This window comes from Orbicella franksi, chromosome 14 (genome assembly GCF_964199315.1).
Source record: "Orbicella franksi chromosome 14, jaOrbFran1.1, whole genome shotgun sequence".
Lineage (NCBI taxonomy): Eukaryota > Metazoa > Cnidaria > Anthozoa > Scleractinia > Merulinidae > Orbicella > Orbicella franksi.
In genome coordinates, this window is record NC_138158.1 from 4,017,793 (window position 1) to 4,038,298 (window position 20,506).

The window sequence follows — 20,506 nt, forward strand, 5'->3', positions numbered from 1 at the left end:
GTGCCTATAACATGGTATCGTTTCATTACTTTGGTATTTATTTCACTTTACGTTTTTGTGCTGGGAACAACTTAACTGTGACGTGAAATAAGTCCCATGATGAAATGTTTGACAACTGAATACTCGGTAATGTTTGCATGCACTGGATTCTCATATGCCGGATTTAAGTACTTTTGCCTTTGGGCGGTGTTCTAATTTGTGAGGTGACGTGATACGACAATCGGTAAACAACTTCTTGAAGCAAATATCTCATTTTCCGAACTTTGCCAACTTAACTGGCTAGGATACAGAACAAATGAGAAACATAAACAGTTAGAACATACCCAGAAAGCTTTCTGAGTTGTGTTCGCAATGAATTCTTTTGTACCTTCTTTGAAACATGAAATACTGATTAAGACAATGTTGCAGCTGTAAGCCTGCAACTTTTCTCAGTCCAGGGGAATAACGACGTAGTTCACCTGTTCACTGACTTATACATAATACACCTACCTAGTTATTACAAACTTACTTGATTGGTTCCACAGAGATAAAAGAAGTAACCTTAACAGAAGAACAGATCCGTTCTGCGGGTAAATGAACTTGCGATGCAGTTTCAAGCTCACAGTGCTGTGAAGCGCGTAAACAGATGCGAAATGACGCCTCTTTCTTTTTCGATACCTATCATATCATTTGCGATATTTAATTGGCCGCTGACATCTTATCTATCCTTTAATCTAGACACAACAACAATTTACTAATCCGAAATAGCTCGCACCTAATTCACAGAAAGGTAATGGGTTTATTAATGGTATAGAGGGTTATTCAGTAACAAGCTTGACTGTAAAATTGAATGGAATACTTTCGTGATTTGCCATGACAGAAATGAACTTCATTTGGGCGGTTGGAGAACCGAACAGGCGAATTATGTTTCATGACTGTACGATTGTGAAGTTGTCATCACCGGATGAACACACCATAACAATCTTCAAGTAATTCATGGGAATAAAGAGCAATTATTCACTATTCAAGGAAGACATCAGGAAATGAATTTTAACCCAACTCTCAAACTAGTCAAGATGTTAAATCAATAAATGTCTGTTTTTATTAGTTTAAGGCTTCGACTGCAACGAGATCATTCCTCGAAACTTAATGAATTTTGAGGTACAGTTATTTTTAGTTTCATAAACATTCATGTGAACTGTTAGTGACAAAAGGGTTTTATTTAGAACGGATGTCAATGAAACGAAAACAAACTTAGGAAAAATTCCAGAAATTGCGATTCCATTTGTAGCCCGGCATAGGCCAGAAAGATCAGTGCTGGTCCAGACAGATTCCTTCTTTAATCGACTCAAGTTTTCGTAATGCAGCTAAAGCTAATTTATTTACCATGTGTAACTGTGTTGCTGAAAGAAGATTATGCATCAGTCAATTTCAGCAGTGCCCATCCCCCCCCGGGCAACCGCGGGGCATTTGCTCAAGTTGTCAGTCCCGGGGGTGGGGTATCCGCAATTTTAACGCGGCCCGGAGGCTGGGCATTTGCGTACCCCGGGGCGACCCCCGGGCATTCGACACACGTGTTTTGGAAAGTGCCATGGATGAGTTCATCGGGAAAGACGAGGCGTTTGTCGAACAATGGCTTGTCCGTCAGGGACTAGAGAAACTTGTTTTTAAAGTTATGTTTTCTCAATTTTAGACATTTCTTCATTACTTGTAAGCATATAAATATAAGCGACAAGGTGAACTATATTTTGTTTATCACAAAACAATAACTGACGTGAACACGACTATTTCGCATTTCGCATTCAAAACTAGCCTAGCATTTTTTAAATTCATGAAAGTGGAGTTAAAATACTTAAGGTTTGCGAATTCAAATGATGCGATCTTGAAGACAGATCTTGCGAGCTTAAAATGCAATGCATCATCATTTAAAATGTCTTGATTCTTCACAGAAAAAGTAGCCTGCGAATACAGGCGCCTATCATCGCTCGCGGCTGGGGGCACGTCCGCCGCAATCCCAGCTATCCTCTAGCAAACTGCTAAAAACAAATATAAAGAAATCAGAATCAACTAACACGTACTGTTGTCCTTGAAGTCTTACCGTTGCATTAAAATACTGAACAGTTGACTGTTTTATTCACTGATTAATTAAAAAACTGCGGAGGTGTTGGAAGGCGACGATCCCGGGGGCGGGGCATTTGCCCTCTTTCTTCGTCCCCACCCCGGGGCATTTAGGGGAATTTGCCCATTTTTTTAAAAAAATGCTAATGCCCGGGGGTTAGCCCGGAGGTTAGCCCGGGAGGAGGATGGGCACTGCTGGAATTGACTGATGCATTACTTACATAAATCGCTTCGGTCTGATCTTTTCCGTGCTTACATTTGAGAAGACATGGCATGCAGTTGAAAGAAACATGTCAGGTACTTTTCAAAAAATAACAAAACATTGTTTCCTCAATTACCTTCGTTTCAAAGGAAGCGTTTACAATTCATTAACTTTAAACGGTTTACAGAGGGCTCAAAACTAGCGCATTCAGTTCCCAGGATTTTTACTAGAGAATTTTCCCAGCAAAATATTAAAAAAAAAATAAATAAATAAAGATCTGGTTTGCTAGATATTGATGCTAAAAGGTTTGGAAAATTCAAAATTCGGGAAACTTGACGGAACTGAGTACGAGCTTCGCGTTTTGTAATCCTTGCTGCAGTAAAACCTGCATTTTTGAAGTCTGGCAAGATAGGTTCTTGTATTTTGAGGTAGGTATCGGCAATGTAGGCCAAGTAGGTTCTTAATTAGGTTCTTATAATTAATTTCTATGAGGGAGATATATATATGTTGATTACCAGGAAAAAAATAAATAAACTTCGGTTTGGTAATTAAATATAAACTATTTATTTACAACTGCATTATGTATTTTCTTGAAAGAATAAATTTGAAATCTCAAAGTCACACTCCTTGGTTAAAATGTTTATCATAATTTAACTGTAACCCACAAATGAGAAACTGATTCATCTTGCTTGGCTAAACAGCGGGTTTTTAATGTACTTTGCTTGGAGTATGCTCTGTGGTGTTTATAACACATTTTGAAGGGCTCTTTCCTCTGTCTGTGTTTTATATTTTCTACTTAGCTCGATGTGCAATATAATCATGCAACAAATAAATAAATAAATAAATAAACAAATAAACAAACAAACAAACAAATAAATAAATAAATAAATAAATAAATAAGTGAATAAATAACAAAAACAAAATTGGAAATATCGGAACCCCCGCGCTGTCGTAGAAGTGCGCCCTGATTGGTTCAAATTCAATCGGTCCTAATCTTTCCCGACAATCAAAATGGCGGACGACATCCAGGGGGGGGCTTATTTTACTGTAATATCTAATAAGTCTTATATTATCCTTGATAAAGTGTCATTACGTAGAAACTAAGTGGAACTGGAGAATCAGACAGAATTAAGGTCTATTGCTAAGGTGTTTGATCAGCTCACTTATGCAAAGGCGACCAAGAAATCCGGGATTTGGTCGAGAATCAGCTGCTGGGAAAACAGCTGATGTTTCGGACGCATTACTGCGGCAGGCGAGAAAATCAGGGCAGCTGAATCTTTCTAACCGAGGCCTGACAAAGGTGCCAGACAAAGTATGGAGAGTGAATCTGGATGTACCACCCGAGGCAAGGAGCGTTTCACTGGATTGTACAGAAGACGATAAATGGTGGGAACAGGTGGAACTCACCAAACTCATCTTAGCTTCCAACAAGTTGATTGAGATTTCTTCAGAGATCGTGCAATTGCCTGCTCTGGCGGTTTTGGATGTGAGTATGCATAGTATTCCTGCTTCGTTGTGAGCCGGAGAGAAATAGGCAATTGAAAATTTAATGTTTGATGATTTAATTTAATGACAAAGGTCGGTAGTGTTTACCTCTCCACTATTGACGCTATTTTCATGATCATTGTTTTCCCAGGCGTAGTCAGTCGATAAACCGACAATCGATTTTAATCGCTAACAATCAATATCAATCAAAGATTGATATTTATTGCCGATAGCAATCGATGAAATTCGATGAAGGAAAAAGTTGTGAGTTATAGATTGTTTTTGATTGCCAATAGTAATCAATAGAGATTGATTCATTGTTTGGTATCGATTATTATCAATTGCTATCAGAAATTATTTTTGTCCCTTTACAAATTACATTATGAAAATTTGTCTACAATTTGTTATTTTAGATCCATGATAATGGTTTGACTTCTCTACCTGAAGAGATTGGACAGCTAGTGAATCTTAAAAGACTCAACTTAAGGTACTAAATGCACTACATCTATAAAATAACCAAGTTAGCCCCCGGGGGGGGAGGGGGGGGACTCCCATATGGAATGGACGGGGATGCTCGTCGTCTCGCTTAGGGGTGTAAATTTCGGATTTTGGTCTCGCTTAGGGTGTTCTGGGCAAAATGTCATTATTTTTAGCCGTCAAGGTCTCGTTCAGGGTTGCACACGAAGAAATAACAAAACAGAAAGAATTTTGATTCTTTATATTTACTCAATTCATATAAACAAATTCGCCATCATTAAATGTCACTGTACTTTTTATTTGTCTGTTTTATAAACTGGTCTCTTTTAGAGGTCTGCATAAGCTTCGGCCACGCCCAGATTGGTCTCTTTTAGGGGTTAAATTCAAAATTTCCGACGAGCATCCCCGTCCACTCCATATGGGAGTCCCCCCCCTGGGAGTTAGCCATTGTTTATACAGGGTTTCTTATTCATAAGCCAGAGCTCGACTTTAAGTACAAAATCTTCAGATTCAGTTGCCAGCAAAAGTATTTCTGTCAGTGAAAAGCATGAAAGATGGCAGATGGCAGTGAAAAGTTTGTTTGTCGCCAGTGATAAAAGATCAGTCGCATTGATGACCCCAGCAGTCGCAACGTTGAGCTACATTGTAACCCTATGCCTGAATACTATAGATTTGAGCTTTGTCAAACTTCTGCCGATTGGTACTTCCAATACATAGTTTATTATCATATCAGCTTGTGCTCCTTGCACTGGGTTAATATTACAGAAAATGGTTGTGTAAGAAGTGTTTAGGGCCAGACAGAATAATGTAAACTAAGCCATGCCTGGGTTTAAGCGCACAAGAGGGAGACCCCAGCAAACCTGGAGGCGCATTAGAATGGCAGATTTGGAGGAGAGAAGCTCATGTGGCGGGAAGTGAAACATTTTGCGCAAAATAGGGTCAGGTGGTGGGCACTAGTGGACAAACTATGTTCCACCAGGAACGAAGAGGATTGAATGAATCATTTGAAAGCCACCTCCTTCCAGAGATGTCAGCTATCCTTCTACTCTAGTGTGTAGAATTCAGAATGTGCAGTAGATGAGCTTTGTTCTTTTGTTTTTTCAATTTTATTTAACTAGTCACAATAAATTGCCTTCCCTTCCCGTGTCAATGGCAAGTCTTGCTAGTTTATCTTCTTTGAAGATGGATCATAACTGTCTAACAACACTAGGAATAGAACTGTCACAGATGAAACAATTAGAGGAAATGGTAAGTGAACTGCACTCATTCAATTTGCCTTTTTCTACACTACATGGCGCTGTCAGAGTAAAGTGTCCTCTCTAAGATCGCAATGCAATGACCCCAGAGTCCAGTATGCTTATTGTTAGGCCACTACCCCATCAAACTCAGGGGGAAGACAAAAGTGTTTGTTGGAGAGAGGTACAAGTGGACCCAGGGGTGATTGTAGAGAGATGGGAGTCAGTAGAGGAATGACCGGACATGTATGTTGATATTGATGGCAAATAACTGATTTAATATTATGGATCATGATAATTCTCAATGATGATGACAGAAGTTATTTTTGAAACAATTCATGTTTGTTAAATCTGAAAAGCGTTGTCTTTTTGTTAAAATATATTAACAGCCTGCTGCTAACACAACCATTTCTTAAATTTAGTACTTTTTTATATGTGTAGGATTTGTCAAACAACTCTCTCAGTGAACTCCCTCCTTCTGTGGGTAACTGTCAAAGTTTGCGTCATTTGAACTTGTCTCAGAATGCTTTGGAACATCTCCCTCCTGAGACTGGTCGCTTACATGGTAAGAGGTTATATTATTAAATAAATTAAACATGTTAGGTAAATTGAAGTGAATGTGAAACTGAACAAAAACTGGGGATTGTAAGTTTATAATTCGTGTTACCAAAATGGATGTCTTTTCTGCCATCATTGTTTTAGTCATCAACTTCATCATCATTATTGTTTTGGCTGTTCTTCAAAGTGTCAGTTTAACAGTATAGTATCAAGTGCAACTTCCCATCTGATATTACAAGGATAGCATTCCTGTCCCCAGACCACACAATTGTTTTGGTCAGCACCATGAATCTGAGAATACAAAATGAATACTCTGTACATATTCAGATAATCTGGTCTGGTCGGAGGTTGCGATTTTTTGTGCTGACCAAAAGGACTGTGACCTCTGGGAATGAGAATGCAAGGAAAGGAAGTAACTTAATTTTCACTGTACCTGCCATCTGGTCAAGTGAAATTAAGAGATGCACCAAAAATGAATAATTTCTTTTTTTTGTTTCAGCATTGAGAGACTTAAACCTTAGCAATAACAAGTTTTGTGAACTTCCTAAAGGTGAGTCTTTTCGTTAACACTTTGCTTAGTCAGAAAGAGTTAGAACAGAGTGTTGCTGACAGTTTGCTTGAAAGATTTACAAGGACCAAAGGCCAAAAACATGGTAGTAAGTTTTGTATTCTTAATATCTTGTTTCCTTGTGTAAACATTAGTTACATTTTATGGCAGGTCCACACCTAGGCCTGTCCACAATATCTGCATATTTTTTGGGATATTTAGAAATTTCCGAAATATTTAGAAAATAATTATTAACTAAAGATGTTTAAAAAGTCTAGGGATATTTAGAAATATTAATAGCTTTTTTGGCTTAGCCCTGTGTTTTCCTTGCTATTCCCTTGAAACAAGACTCAGTTTTATGCCAGAAATAATCCAGCTCAGCGATTTACCACTCGAAAAATGTATTCCATATCACTAAAACAAACAAATTTCAAATATGGCGGATACTGGTAACATCGAAGCACCTGAATCTTCTTCCTCAACCCCTGCCACTGTAAGAAATTTTAAAAATTTCGGCCTAAGTGATTCAAAATCGGTGCATTTTTACAACAAAAATAACAGATATTTAGAGGGTTTTTCGAGATATTTAGAAATTTTTTGGTGATATTCAGGAGATTTTTTGAGAATTTCCGGAAAGATATTCAGGTGGTTTTGTGTGATATTTGTAGAAAGGCTTTTCCAGACCAGCCCTAAGGTTGCCATACTCAGACCTGCCTTACCAAAAAGTATATGTATTTACATGTATGTATGATCATTTGCTGGACTCTGGGCCAAGCAGTGTGGGTTTGAACATGTGCTGAACAAACTGTTTATCAGCAAATTTAATGTGTGTCAGTGGTTAACCCTGTGATGGACTAGCATCCCATCCAGGGGGGAGTAAGAATACTCCTAGTTGCTTCGTGCTACAGAAACTGGAAATAAGCAGTAGCCTGGGATGACTTGAACATAGACTTAAGGTGGCTCCCTATAGTTTTACGATCGCACGTGCACATAGGACGAAAGCTCAAGTAATCTGCGTGTGCTCAAAGGAAAACATAAGTGTTTTTCTATTACTATGATGTCAACATGAGCACAAAAAGAAAAACTGACATCGAATTTTCTTGCTTTTCCTTAGGTGAATTTTTTTTAAATTTGGCTCAGTTGTAACCACATATGATTCCTATAAAATACCCTATTTTTGTTAAAATCTGTCAGAGCTAATGTAATATATCTAGAAGAATGACAAGTTCCAGAATATTGAAGAAACCGTCTGAACAACCTTGACTTTTTACCAATTCAAAATGTCAGGCAATATCATTTACACGATGTGGCAAAGTATGAAAAAATTTCTTTGAAGGAAAGTATAAATATTAAGGAGTTTAGGCCAAAATGAGGAATATATCGGCCTGTCATTAGATGAGATGCTGCCATGGTAACGGCCTTAATCCAAAAATTGACACCAAAAAATAGAGAAATTAACTAAGTTTCCTTTTCTAACTCACGCTCTATAGGAAGGGTGCTCGTAAATACTCTAGGGAGCCACCTTAACCTTGCTAGTAATATTTAAATAAGATTAAATTTGGAAATACCGTTGACTATAAAGATAAGCCAAAATTGGAATATATTTTGGGGCCATTTTGGCACCTTGATCAAGTGAAGAATGTAACGGAAAAGATAACTTAAATAGAATAAGTTAAAAAGATAAAAATAACTGTTTGATGTCAATCCAGTGAGGTGTGTTATAAAGCCATGACTGAGAGACATGTCTGTTCAGTGGGCTAAACAAATAGTTTCATGTAGATGGAGTCCAAGTCGGTGTTTTAAAAGACTCGGTTTCTTCCTGCGGATCCACAGCATTTTGAAGATTAAGCAATCAAGCTTCGATTAATTACAAACTAAGATGCTTACTGATTGTAAGTAAGTTACACAGTCTAATCTATTTTTCAGATCTTGGAAGACTAAGTAATCTTGAAAGATTGGATTGCCGTCACAATCAACTCACTGGTGTCCCTATACTGTCTTCTTGTCAGTCCCTGAAGGTAGGAGTATTTCGGAATCTGTGTTTGAAAAGAAATTTGATTGAGTATTAGTTTGTTCCTACTGGCTTGTTCTTTTCCGTACACATTGTTGGCCCATTTTTTTTTTTTCAATGGTGAGGATGTGTAGTGAGGATGGGAAGTTATCAATAATTATTAATGTATAAACTCGTATGTTGATGTGGTTAATGTCATTTATGCAAAGTTTGACTCTAGCCCATAGTGGTCAGCAGCCTTTCTGGGTGACCATGCTCTGTGGGGTCTCATACAGGGTTTTTGTAGGGCTTGTGTGTTTTGCTTGCCAGCTGTGTAAGAATGTGCAGTTTGCGTTGAGTGCCATTCATGCTTGTAGTGTGCTTTTACTCCCTTATCTTTCTCCCTTTCACTGGAGATAGTAAGTAGGGTATATGTATGGGTGGTAAGTATCTCCACTGACTCCATCAGTGTGACGGTGCATGGTGGTTGCCCCCTTCTTAGGGTTGCCATGGATACCTACATGTTCTGCTCGAGTCTCATGTCTTGCCGGGCTCCACCATCCTTTAAATGCCTTTTCCATTGAAGCTCATGATTTGGCAATGAGTTTGAGTTAAGGTATACACCTCAGAGCTACTGTAACATGGCAAGGCAGTTGGTATAGAAAATGAATATGGAACATTGTTGTACATCCAAGATGAGACTATTTATCAGGAAATTATTGTTTCATTCTCAACAGGAACTCTATCTTGGTAACAACAAAATAAGCAGTTTGAATGGAGAAAGTTTTTCTTACATCCGTTCACTGTCAATATTTGATTTTAGAGACAACAGAATTAACAGGTAAATATTCACAGTGCAAGACTACACATTGTTATTTGAAATGACGATAACACCACTGTTTCTTTTCTCATTACTGTTGTATGTGTAAGTTGTGTTTCTTGGTATTTTAGTATTCCAGATGAAATCACTGTGTTGAAAAAGCTAGAAAGACTCGACTTGGCAAATAATGATATTTCTGGGTGAGTATTGTATGTTTACATTCGTAATGACAAAACTAGATGTAACCACAGTAGCCTATTCGTGATATAAGAGTACAACAATTTTATTCAAATAGAAAAACTGAAGCAAATAACTCTTACCATGTTAATCAGTAATTTTTTTGTCATTCCCTGTATCTGTACAAATCCAGGGGTTGTGAATGATCCTTCAAAATCCATGCGTGTGCATCTCACAGTCTCAATTTTTTTTCACAAAGCTGTCTCGCAGTCTTGATTTTTTGCAAGACTAATAAAGTGTTGAGGTACTAATGTTTTTTTTTTATATGAATGATGTCTGAATTTCATGAGGTCACATTTGAAATATACAATGTAAGTCTCAGTCTTGCAATTGAAGAAGTCTAAATGTCTCAGGCCTACAAAGACAATTGCTAGTCTCGCCTTCTTGCAGTGTCTCACATTTACCATTCACCACTGCTAAATCCTCTTACTATGCAATAGGAACACCAACTATGAGAAATTCATGGATTTGTGAAAATTGAAATTGTGGTAAATTTAATGTGGAGAATAGAACGAGGCACTATTTTCCAATTCAAGCAATTCTTTTGAGTTTTTCGCTGTCCCCGGCAGTTCATGTGTTAATAGTAAACTTCATAATTTTGTCTCTGTCCATAAACAAGGCAGTAGGCAGGGGAAGTAGCCAAATGGTTAGTGCACTAGAACAACTACCCTGGAGTTGAACCCTGGACAGAGTTTTGGTGTTGTGTTCTTGCACAAGACACTTTACTCACATAATGCCTCTCTCTACCCAGGTGAATAAATGGGTAGCGGCAAATTTAATGTTGGGGGTACCTTGCGATGGATTAGCATCCCATACAGGGGGGAGTAGAAATACTCTTAGTATGTTGCTTCATGCTACAGAAAGTGGAGATGAGGGTCTCCCTGTTGGGCCACTGTGCTCAAATACAGATTTTACTTACACAATATCATTAGTATTAAATAGGTTCACCAGACATTGAGTTGGAAGAAATGGCTGGTGGTGATAGACTGAAATTTCAGGACTTGTTTCTTATAAATTTAATATTATTATTACTTCTACAGTGACACAAAACAGTGTCCATTTGATAACTATATTTGCAGACTAATACACAGTTATTGTGTTTGCCATTTTGTATTGTAGTCTTCCATACACCATGGGTAGAATGGAACATCTTAAATCACTTGTTCTGGATGGAAATCCTTTGAAGAGTTTACGAAGGGATGTTGTTATGGTAAGGATGGCATTTCTTTTACAATATGTGGTTCCAGAAAAATCTGGACCCACCCAAAGTCTGAGGGTTATTGGAAATTCAGTGGAGAAGGGGCTCTCAAAAGCCAAAATGTTTAAAGGAAATTTATTAGAGCGATTGGGATGGTGGGAGGGGAAATTAAAAAAACCCTCCATGGGATATTTTGTGGAACACCACAATAACATAATTTAATTCTCTTCAAATGTTGCTCAAATTGCATCATGTTTGTAAACCTAAAATGGTTACGTGTACATGTATTGCATGCAATGTTGCAGAAGTAGAAAACTGAAACTCCTACATGTGCATGTACATCTACATTTCATGCAACAAATTCAAAGTGTGATCATGAAATGAAATTAGAAACAAAATGTTCAGAAATAACACAACGAAGTTCCCCTTGGTACAGTTAGGTGAATGTTTACAGAAAAGGATTGTCTGTAGGTGTACTATGTATTTACTATGAGACACACTAAGGCAAGATGTAATATTTTGACAGAATGACACTGTAGCTGATTACCATGTTTTACATCTCTGCATGTTTTTAACATTGTCAATATTGTATGTAGTGTAAGAAAGAAAAGGAAAATTTTGTTATTCAAATTAAATGCAAATTCCTGAAAATTGCAAAAATTAATCCCCACCAGGGAAAACCAGTATTTCACTATCATAAAAATCAGTTCCTGCAAAATGCAAGAAAATGGGCGATCCACAAAATTAAACTCTGGCAAAAATGTTGTACCACATAATAAAGTAATGTTGTTACATGTATACAATCTGAGTGTATTTAATAATCTTGTTTTTATATCCTCTTCGACTTCAGAGAGGTACTCAAGCCATTATGAAACATCTAAGAAGTCGCATCCCAGGTGTGAAAAGAATCGGTAACAAGTAAAGTAAAGTTATTTAACCCATTGACTCCTGTGCTGGCCGTAACCGGCTGTGATGAACCTTGGCCTTTATTCCACTTCTGATGTCATCATTGACCAAAATTGGCATCATCTATGCTCAACTTCTGCAGGAGGAAAAGATCTTTCCAACGATCTGAGTGGTGGGCCCAATGGAGCCTGAGATATGCACAAAAATGCTCAAAAAGTTGAGTGAAAAACTCAGAGCAAAATTTCCTGCCACTACACATGGCTAATCCATAGCAAAAATTGTCTGTCTCCATGATGCTTTCTCAGAATGTTTTAAACTGGAAGCAAGCCCAGTAGAAGGTCAATCACTGCAGCAAAAAGAAAAGAAAAGGAGAAAAAGGAAAGGCAAAAGAAATAATAAAATAATCGAAAAGCCTAAAGACGTAGGTCACTTTCTTGTCCAAAATTTTGATTTCTGTGCATGCCTGAGCGAAAATGTTATAAAACGTGATGCTAGTGGAAAGAAAGGCATGCTGTCATGTTGCAATGCCTTTTTGAGTAGATTGGAGCTAATTTGGCCCATATCCAGCCTGAAAATCTCCAAAATGTCCAAAAAATGTGTTTTTGGCAAAAAGCTCTAGGAGTCAGTGGGTTAAGACTAGTTGCTTACAAGGTGCAGCACTTCAACATGAAGTGGCTAAGGGTCTTGAATCTGTCTCCTGTATGGATCTCTGAAGTTTCCCGCGTCAATTTACTAGTATCACTTTACACTCCTAAAGGTGAAGAGAGGCATTGTGATAGTAAGTGTTTTGTGCAAAAACATGACACAATTACTGCAGCAGTGTTTAAACCTGAATCACTTGATCTTGAATCAAATGTTCTAACAATACAATGGGAGGCGTGTCCTCCTAGTTAGTGTGCTTGACTCTGAGTCAAGTGTTCCTTTCTCAAGCCCTGGCTAGGGACATTGTGTTGTGTTCTTTGGCAAGACACTTTACTCTCACACTGCCTCTCTCCACCCAAATGTATAAATGGGTAACAGCAATTTTGATGCTGGGGGTAACCCTGCAATAGACCAGTATCTCATAGATGGGGGAGTAGAAATACTCCTGGTTGCTTCATACTACTGAGACTGGGATAAGCGCTGGCCTGATGGGCCACTTGCCTTGTATGCAGACTTTATCTTGACAACACAATGTGTTAGTGACCATGCATTGCCCCTTAATCAAATGTCAGGCATTACCAAGACTAAACACAAGCCAATAAGACTTACAATAATTATTGTAAGTTTGTCATGCAGAGGCACCTGTGTTTGGGTTTAGTTAACCATTAGGCTGGTTTTCATCTCCAGTTTCACTAGTGGCCTTGAAGTGATGAAGTGTTTTTTTTTACTCCCCCATGGATGTGAAGATAGTCCATAACAAAGTAAACCACAGCATTAAATTCGTTGGTACCCATTGGTGTACCTAGATTTTAACAGGTGTCTTGTCTAAGAACACAGCACAGTGATCTACGCAGGAACTTGAACAGTCACCACTAAATCCAGAGGCCAGTGCACCTCCTACAAAGCTAGCAATAGACAGAGCAAATGGACAAAAACTAATCAATCATTCTCAAGTGTTTACATCCAGTTGTATCAGGGACATAACACTGTGACCAACAAGTAGTCTTTCATCTAATGCTCTCTGCTCAGGTTCACCAATACAAACATCTTGAGACCCACCCTGGTCAAAAGTGACACATGATCTAGTTGATGATAGCTGATTCTCCCCTAACTACCATCAGCTATCATGAACTATCGTATGCCTGGTAAAATAGGAAAAAGTATCATCAAGAATCATTGCAAATGAATATATGAAATATCATATATTTGAACTGCGGAGAAAGAGATGAAGACATGAATGATCATCGCAGTTATACACACAACTTCAGCAGTTACAAAATTAAAGCCTGAAAAAAAAATTCAGGCTTGAACGGGATTCAAACCCATGACCTCTGCGATACCGGTGCAGTGCTCTACTAACCAAGGTATCAAGTCAACTGGGAGCTGTTCATTTTGTCAGTTCATAATATACAGTATATTACGAACTCACAACATGACCAGCTCCCAGTTGGCTTGATAGCTCAGCTACAGTAGTAGAGCACTGCACTGGTATCGCAGAAGTCATGGGTTTGAATCCAGGCTTTAATTTTGCAACTGCTGAAGTTGTGTGTATATCTGCGATGATCAATCATGTCTTCATCAAGAATTGTTGGTTGTTAATTTGAACAAGCTCAAAGTAAATGAAGAGGCACGGTGGCTTCATGGTTAGTGCACTTGACTCCAGATTGAGCAGTCCAGGTTCAAGCCCTGGCCAGGGACATTGTGTTGCGTTCTTGTGTAAAACACTTTACTCTCACAGTGCCAGATGGAAGTGCACGCTATAACTATCATCCATTTCCTGCTTGATCAGGGCTTCTCAATCTCATTGATAATTCATCAAGTGTAAACAAAGGAAATCATGAATGTGATGGTTTTTGGATATCTGATCTTAATTAGCATAGATTTCTACAATTTTATTTCTCTGTTTTCTCCTTAGTTTTAGTTTCTTTTCAGAAGACATATCAAACACTCAAGACAGTGTTTGACCACATTTCCAAACACCTTGAAGTTCACCAAAAATACTCCACTACATGTCATATTTTCAACTCTCTTCTCAGTGTTTGGAAATGTGGTCAAACATGGTCTCTCATGTTTGATATATTACTTAATGGTTACATTTATACTTGGTATTTATTTTGTTTTTATCAGAAGATGAAAAGCAGGAAGACTTGACAGATGCCCCAGTGACATCAATACCAGTCAGTTCAGCAATACCAACTGCATCAACTGGATTGGACACGCACACAATCAGTAGCACAAAGACACTCAATTGCAGGTCATTTAACTAGACACTATGACGTGAGGGTCTTGAATGATAGGTGAAGTCTGTGTAGGGCCAGTGCCTCACAGAGCCGGAGCTTATCCCAGTTTTCTGTAGCATGAAACGACTAGGAGTATTTCTACTGCCCCCCCCCTGGTTGGAGTGCAATCCATCTCAGGGTTACCCCCAGCATTAAGTTCGCGAGTACCCATTTATACACCTGGGTGAAGAGAGGCACTGTTAGAGTTCAGTGTCTTGCTCAAGAACGCAATGCAATGACCCCGGCCAGGGACTCAAACCCTGACAGCTCAATCTGGGGAAAGGGGAGATCAGACCTTACAAAGGCATCTCTATTTGCTGCTACTGGACCATTTATGATCACCCTACCCACCCAGCCCATGGTACATTAGGCTACGACACCAGGGTGACTGACCCTACATGTAGTCTTATTGGCAATGTCGTGAATTCTTTAATCTCCCCTTCGAGTTGATTTGTGAAGGACAGGAAATAAGGCCAAGGAAGCAATGATACGAGCCAAGGCAATGTAACAGTGACAATGCAACTGATCTGTGCTGTGACACACAGTGCTCAGCGTTATCACACAAGTTAATAAGACAAGTTGAATTTGAACCTAAACTCTTCTATACAGCATGCAGGCATCCAGCCAACTGAGCTAACCTAGTCTGCCCACAGACATTTATTTTTTGTCATCGGTTATTTTTTTTTCCCAGGGCCACCCCCTTGCATTTGGGCTTTTTTTCAAATCCCTTGTGGTTAATACTTTGACTCATTGCGATCTTGACGTACTCACAACAAAATAGAGGGTCTGTAGAGAGACTAGAGCTAATGCAACATGGTGAGAAAATGAAATCTTTGAGGTCTGACAATGAACTATTAATTTGTTAATCCTCAATTGCTGTTTCTGTAGCCTTATTGTCTAGGTGGGCTCTATCTCCTTCACTTTGTTGGATCTCATTCCCAATTTAAACAACAACATCTACCTTTAAATTTTTTTTTGCTATTTTTAATTCAGTAATAAAAAAGCCAGCAGCATTGCTGATGATGTTTGGGATGCAGCCATATCAGCAGAGGTGTCCACTGTTAACCTTAGCAAGAATACACTGAATGAAGTACCAGCCAGGTGAGACGGGTGTGCACATAACAAATACATTTGTAACATTCACGTACTGGAATGAGGGACACTTATTAAAGTAGGGAAGTTAATGGGAATAGGGGGGAACTATAACAAAAACACCTTTGGGGAGGAATGATGTGAAGATGAGTCTTAACTGTGGTCAAAGGGGAGGTTAAAGAAAACTCTTGTTTTGTCATTCGCTTGTGTGCAGACACATTCTCCTTTATCCTTTGCATCACATGGAAGAGCAAAGGAAACATGAGATCTCTGTATGCAGGTTAGTCTGGTCAGTGATGATAAGTGCTCAGCACATGGAACCTCAAAACTCAGCCATAGAACAATATCCACCACATCCACAATGCTTGAAGATGTTAATATGAAAGAGGCAGCAGTGTGGCCAAGTGGTTTAGGGCGCTGGTGTTGTAATCCGGAGGTCCTGGGTTCAAGGCCTCCACCCTGCCACAAGCAGGATTTGTTTCTCGGTAGTCCCGAGTTCAAATCCTCGGTCACGCTTTGCAAATAGCCAATTGGTCTACCTCCTGCCAGTTGGGATTTTTAACTATGTTACGTTTACTTGAAATACTTGTTTCCTTTGTTTCAGTGGCATGCCTGTAAACTAGCTAAGCTTAGTGCTTGTATAGCTAAGTGCATGACCACTATAAATAAGATTTACATTTTTTTTACATTTACATTACATTTAACAATTAGACCCGTAGCCCGCAAGGGCTACGAGTCAATAGCCCATGAGGCGAAGCTGAATGGGCTATTGACCCGTGGCCCTTGAGGGCGAAGGGTCTAATTGTTTTAGTATCACCCAACTAGTCGGACAGAAAAGGTAATAATAAAGTTAGCAAATGCAAGTTGAAGAAATATTTATTTGGGAATAAAACGAAAGAAAGCGTCACGCTCGATGGCGCCAATTTCGCTACTCGATGACTATTACTAATAGTCCCCTAGTAGCGTAGCCAATCAAAATGCAGGATTTGCATTAGTCCACTAGTTGGGTGATACTAAAAGGAGTTAGTGCACGTGTTCAGCCCTTGCACTTCTGTGCTATTAGTTGTCCAAAACTTAGATTGTATTTAACCACATAAATATATCTTTTCTCTTTCCTTTTCTTTCTAGGTTACTCTCTTTAGGAAAATCTCTTACCGACCTAAACATGTCGTTGAACAAGATTGCCAGTTTGCCCTCAGAGTTTGGCTGTTTGGTGAAACTTTCATCGTTAGATTTAAGGTATTTTCTAAAACGTTAACCACAGTAGGGTTTGAAACCAGACTTAAAGTTAGAACCACCTTTTACAGCATACTAAACGGTGACCACATGAACGTACTGCTCAATAACTTTCGTTTGAATTGTCACACACAAGGGTTCATCTAGAGACTTTATGACCCAACACTTGACTTTTGAAGTGATAGCTCTTATGGTTCCCAAGAATAACAGCCTCTTATTTCTAGTTACTTAGTTAATTGTTGATAAGAACCAAGGGAATCACTAGGAGTTAGAGTTTAGAACTAACATTGAAAAAACTGTTTAGCATTAAATAAAGAGAATTAGATTTGAATCTTGCAATCACAGAAAGCGAACTTATTGATACATGTAGCTAACCGCGCCGCTTTGTGCTGCTTCTTTGCAGCATCAACCAGCTGAGTGATTTGCCTGCAAGCTTCTCCAAGCTGACCAGTCTCAGAGAAATAAATATCTCCAATAACCGGTAAGTTTATGTCACTCTTCCGCAAACAAAGCAATAGCACTTGTAGTGTTATGTATTAAAGGTAAAGTCTGCGTCGGGCCAAGTGGTTCACACTGCCGGAGCTTATCCTGGTAAGTCGCATGTTTTCCTGTCGTGGACTCGCATATGAAAAGGACGGGGGTGCTCGTCGTACATTTAAGGGGCAAAAAAGCAAAAACCGGTTTTGGTACCTCTTTGGGTGTTCAGCCTCAAAAGGTCCACAGCTGGAGCTTTTGCGGTGCCTTTTAGGGTATTGAGCTGAAAAAAATATGACCATTTCGTTTATAATGAACAACTTATGTTACACAGGATAGAGATGTATCAGAATGCTTTCATAGTAGAAGTAGGAGTAGAAGGTATTGAAGACAATCACGTGTTTGATGATCCACTAGATTGGGCAGACAGACCGACAGACACACAGACAGTCAGGCAGACAGACAGACACACAGTCAGGCATGCCTAACTGACTGGCTGACAGTCTGGCCAGCCAGATTATTTACCTCGCTTGACACTACAAACTTGAATCCTGATTTCATTCGTCAATTTAGAGTTACATGCCGAGCTTAAACTCTGCTAGAGCTGGCTTGCAAAACTCTGATATCTTGATTGTGTTTTGTAGATTTACCAACTTACCATCTGTTCTGTACTCGTTAAAGACCTTGGAGATTATCTTGGCCAGTGGTAACCAGGTGAGAATAGGAAACTTCTACTGGGCTGGATAGGTGTGCATCGGTTGTGGATGAGAAACCATTTTGAGCAAATTCTTGTAGTCCTTTGCAGACTTCACATTTCTTTACCCTTATGAGACACGGGCCTAGCTCTCTTTCTACCCATTACAGAGCCACTAATTTTGTTTTACCAATAATCGAAATTCTCATGTGCAAAAATCAGAAGAGTATGGGGACTTGTGAACACCACGTCTTCTCACATGGTCGCTTATTGTGGTCGCACCATGCACTACCGTTATTTTGAAAATGTTACAGTGGATTTGTGCAGCCGGCTCTCCTGTTTTCTTGTAAACCAGTGTTTCCAAGATTGAGATAAAGGTCACAGAAAATCTGTGAGCTCAGTGCTATGAGTAAATTCCGATGGGACACGTGCCCGAGTCCCACTTAGTAACTTGCTTCATCTCACCCACCCCCTTTCCCCAAGACAGACACCTGTCTTTAATTTTTTTTTAATTGGCGCATTTGCAATGTAGCTCCATCCAACGCGGTCGCCTCCTCACGGCAAATAACATGCCAAGGTGAATTCTTTTATGCGACCTCCTCTCTAAGGAAGACAACTCGCTGAAGCAGAAAGATGGGCACATCTGTTAGCCTGCGTGAAACAAAAGCCGGAAATCCGTCTGTGTTCGTAGGCTACACATCTGTAAGCTAGATCTTTCTAAAGCTAATACCTCTGTTGGGTGGAAGGGTCGTCTTTAAGGCTGAAGATCAGAGCTCTGGTATCAACTGTAACCACTTTATTGGGTATTTATTCTATTTATTTATATATTGTAGATTCAACTAATCGAGGTTGATAGCTTGTTGCCGATGTCTTCTCTTTCCACACTGGACTTACAAAACAACAACATTGCTCAGGTTCCTCCTCAACTAGGAAATGTAACCCAATTAAGGTGAGATGCTCGATAAAAAAGTGTTGTTTACTGATGTATCCTTGGGTGCTTTCCATTATGTCAAAGATTCCGGAAATCTCGGTCGAAATTCAAATGGAAAGGTCCTTCTCGGTTTCTTCCGACCGGAATACGATTCGGGATCACCTCTGGAGGTGGTCCACTTGTTTCAGTCGGAATATTCCGACCGAAATTCGCCGTTCCACTTTTGACAAACCGGTTTTTTGCCCTAATTAGGGAATTCGGAAAAGAGTAAAAAATGGTAAGAGCCATTTCAATTGGTTGGCCCGGTTTAATCGGAAAATTTCGTTCCATTTTTCTCGGGTATTCCCAATTATCTCTGACCGGTCGGTTTGGCATAATGGAAAACACCCCTGGTAACTTGGAATATTGATTCCTTTACGTTTAGTCGAACCTCTCCACAACGGCCACCTTGGGGACAGGGGAAAGAGGCTGTTGTCGCGAGGTGGCCGTTATGGAGAAGTAGGGGTATAATATATAACATCTGTTTTTTTCCGGTTGCAACATTTCTTTTCTCAAAAGCTTTTTTTTTTAGCATATTAAGTGTACGTAACACGATAAAAATATATCAATGCAACAGAAGCTAAACAGAAACAGAGCAACGAAGCGCGGTACGGATCAAGTCTGGTGACCTTTTACAATAAGAAAGGGGATTTTGTATACACCGTTCGTCTTCACTGATTAACTGGCCGTTGCCAATTGCCGTTAGTGGATCCTTCTTAGGTTGACATCTCTGTAAGGCTGCCACTTCTCCTAAGAGTACACGACTTTAAGTCTTTTGACTAACAGAAACTACAAAATAACCTTCCATCCCTCCCTTTCAGGTCTCTGCAGTTAGAAGGGAACCCGTTCAGAAACCCTCGAGCAGCTGTTCTTTCTAAAGGAACCCAGGCTCTTTTGGCTTACCTGAGAGACCGTATACCCACGTGACATGCCCGAGTGTGGCATAGCTGACCGAGGGGAGGGGGGTGTGGTTGGAGAAATACCCCTCCTTCCCCTCTCGCCACAAACACACGCTGACGTCCTTAAATGGATTTGAAATGGACACTTCGATTCTCGATTATGATGACGTTGCTCGAGTGCAATTTTTAATGTAGAGGATAATTGTAAATTCGGAATATATATTCCGTGACTTGTTTCCAAGGTTTTTTTTTTCAGAGATCTAAGTCTTGGTCATAAACACGTTTTTAATTAATAAAAGATCACTGAGGTCAAGGATTAAAACAGTACACCCTGAATACACCCAATCATCTGAAAGAGTAATTTCAAGTTGGAACCCTCGCGCATGATGAATGACCACACTTTTTTTTTTACCCCGAACAATAATTTCCTGTTTTTGTTTCGTTGTTACACAGAACTCACAAGGGAGG

General features: G+C 39.3%; 1 protein-coding gene and 1 long non-coding RNA gene across 2 annotated transcripts in view; one reads left to right on the forward strand and one right to left on the reverse strand.

The window, feature by feature from the left end:
* The first annotated feature begins 3,107 nt into the window (after positions 1-3,107).
* On the forward strand, positions 3,108-20,427 carry LOC145468792 (leucine-rich repeat-containing protein 40-like). Its single transcript, XM_081452492.1, has 17 exons — positions 3,108-3,785; positions 4,198-4,271; positions 5,380-5,509; positions 5,938-6,061; positions 6,554-6,604; positions 8,528-8,619; positions 9,329-9,432; positions 9,543-9,611; positions 10,768-10,858; positions 11,697-11,742; positions 14,522-14,648; positions 15,667-15,774; positions 16,894-17,004; positions 17,405-17,482; positions 18,120-18,189; positions 19,003-19,118; positions 19,961-20,427. Exons 1-17 carry the CDS (start codon positions 3,465-3,467, stop codon positions 20,064-20,066), a joined length of 1,818 nt encoding a protein of 605 aa, XP_081308618.1. The 5' UTR covers positions 3,108-3,464; the 3' UTR covers positions 20,067-20,427.
* The window catches only part of LOC145468849 (uncharacterized), a 73,047-nt gene continuing 59,079 nt past the window's right edge, over positions 6,539-20,506 (reverse strand). The window contains exon 8 of the long non-coding RNA XR_014042245.1: positions 6,539-6,552. This is a non-coding gene — a long non-coding RNA (uncharacterized LOC145468849). The remainder of the gene's footprint in view (positions 6,553-20,506) is intronic.

Excerpts from the sequence above, each read along its gene's own strand:
- LOC145468792 (XM_081452492.1), top strand. The coding sequence starts at position 3,465 with ATGCAAAGGCGACCAAGAAATCCGGGATTTGGTCGAGAATCAGCTGCT. Across the intron at positions 3,786-4,197 it reads CTGCTCTGGCGGTTTTGGAT|ATCCATGATAATGGTTTGAC; the intron begins GTGAGTATGCAT and ends TTGTTATTTTAG. Across the intron at positions 17,483-18,119 it reads ATAAATATCTCCAATAACCG|ATTTACCAACTTACCATCTG; the intron begins GTAAGTTTATGT and ends TGTGTTTTGTAG.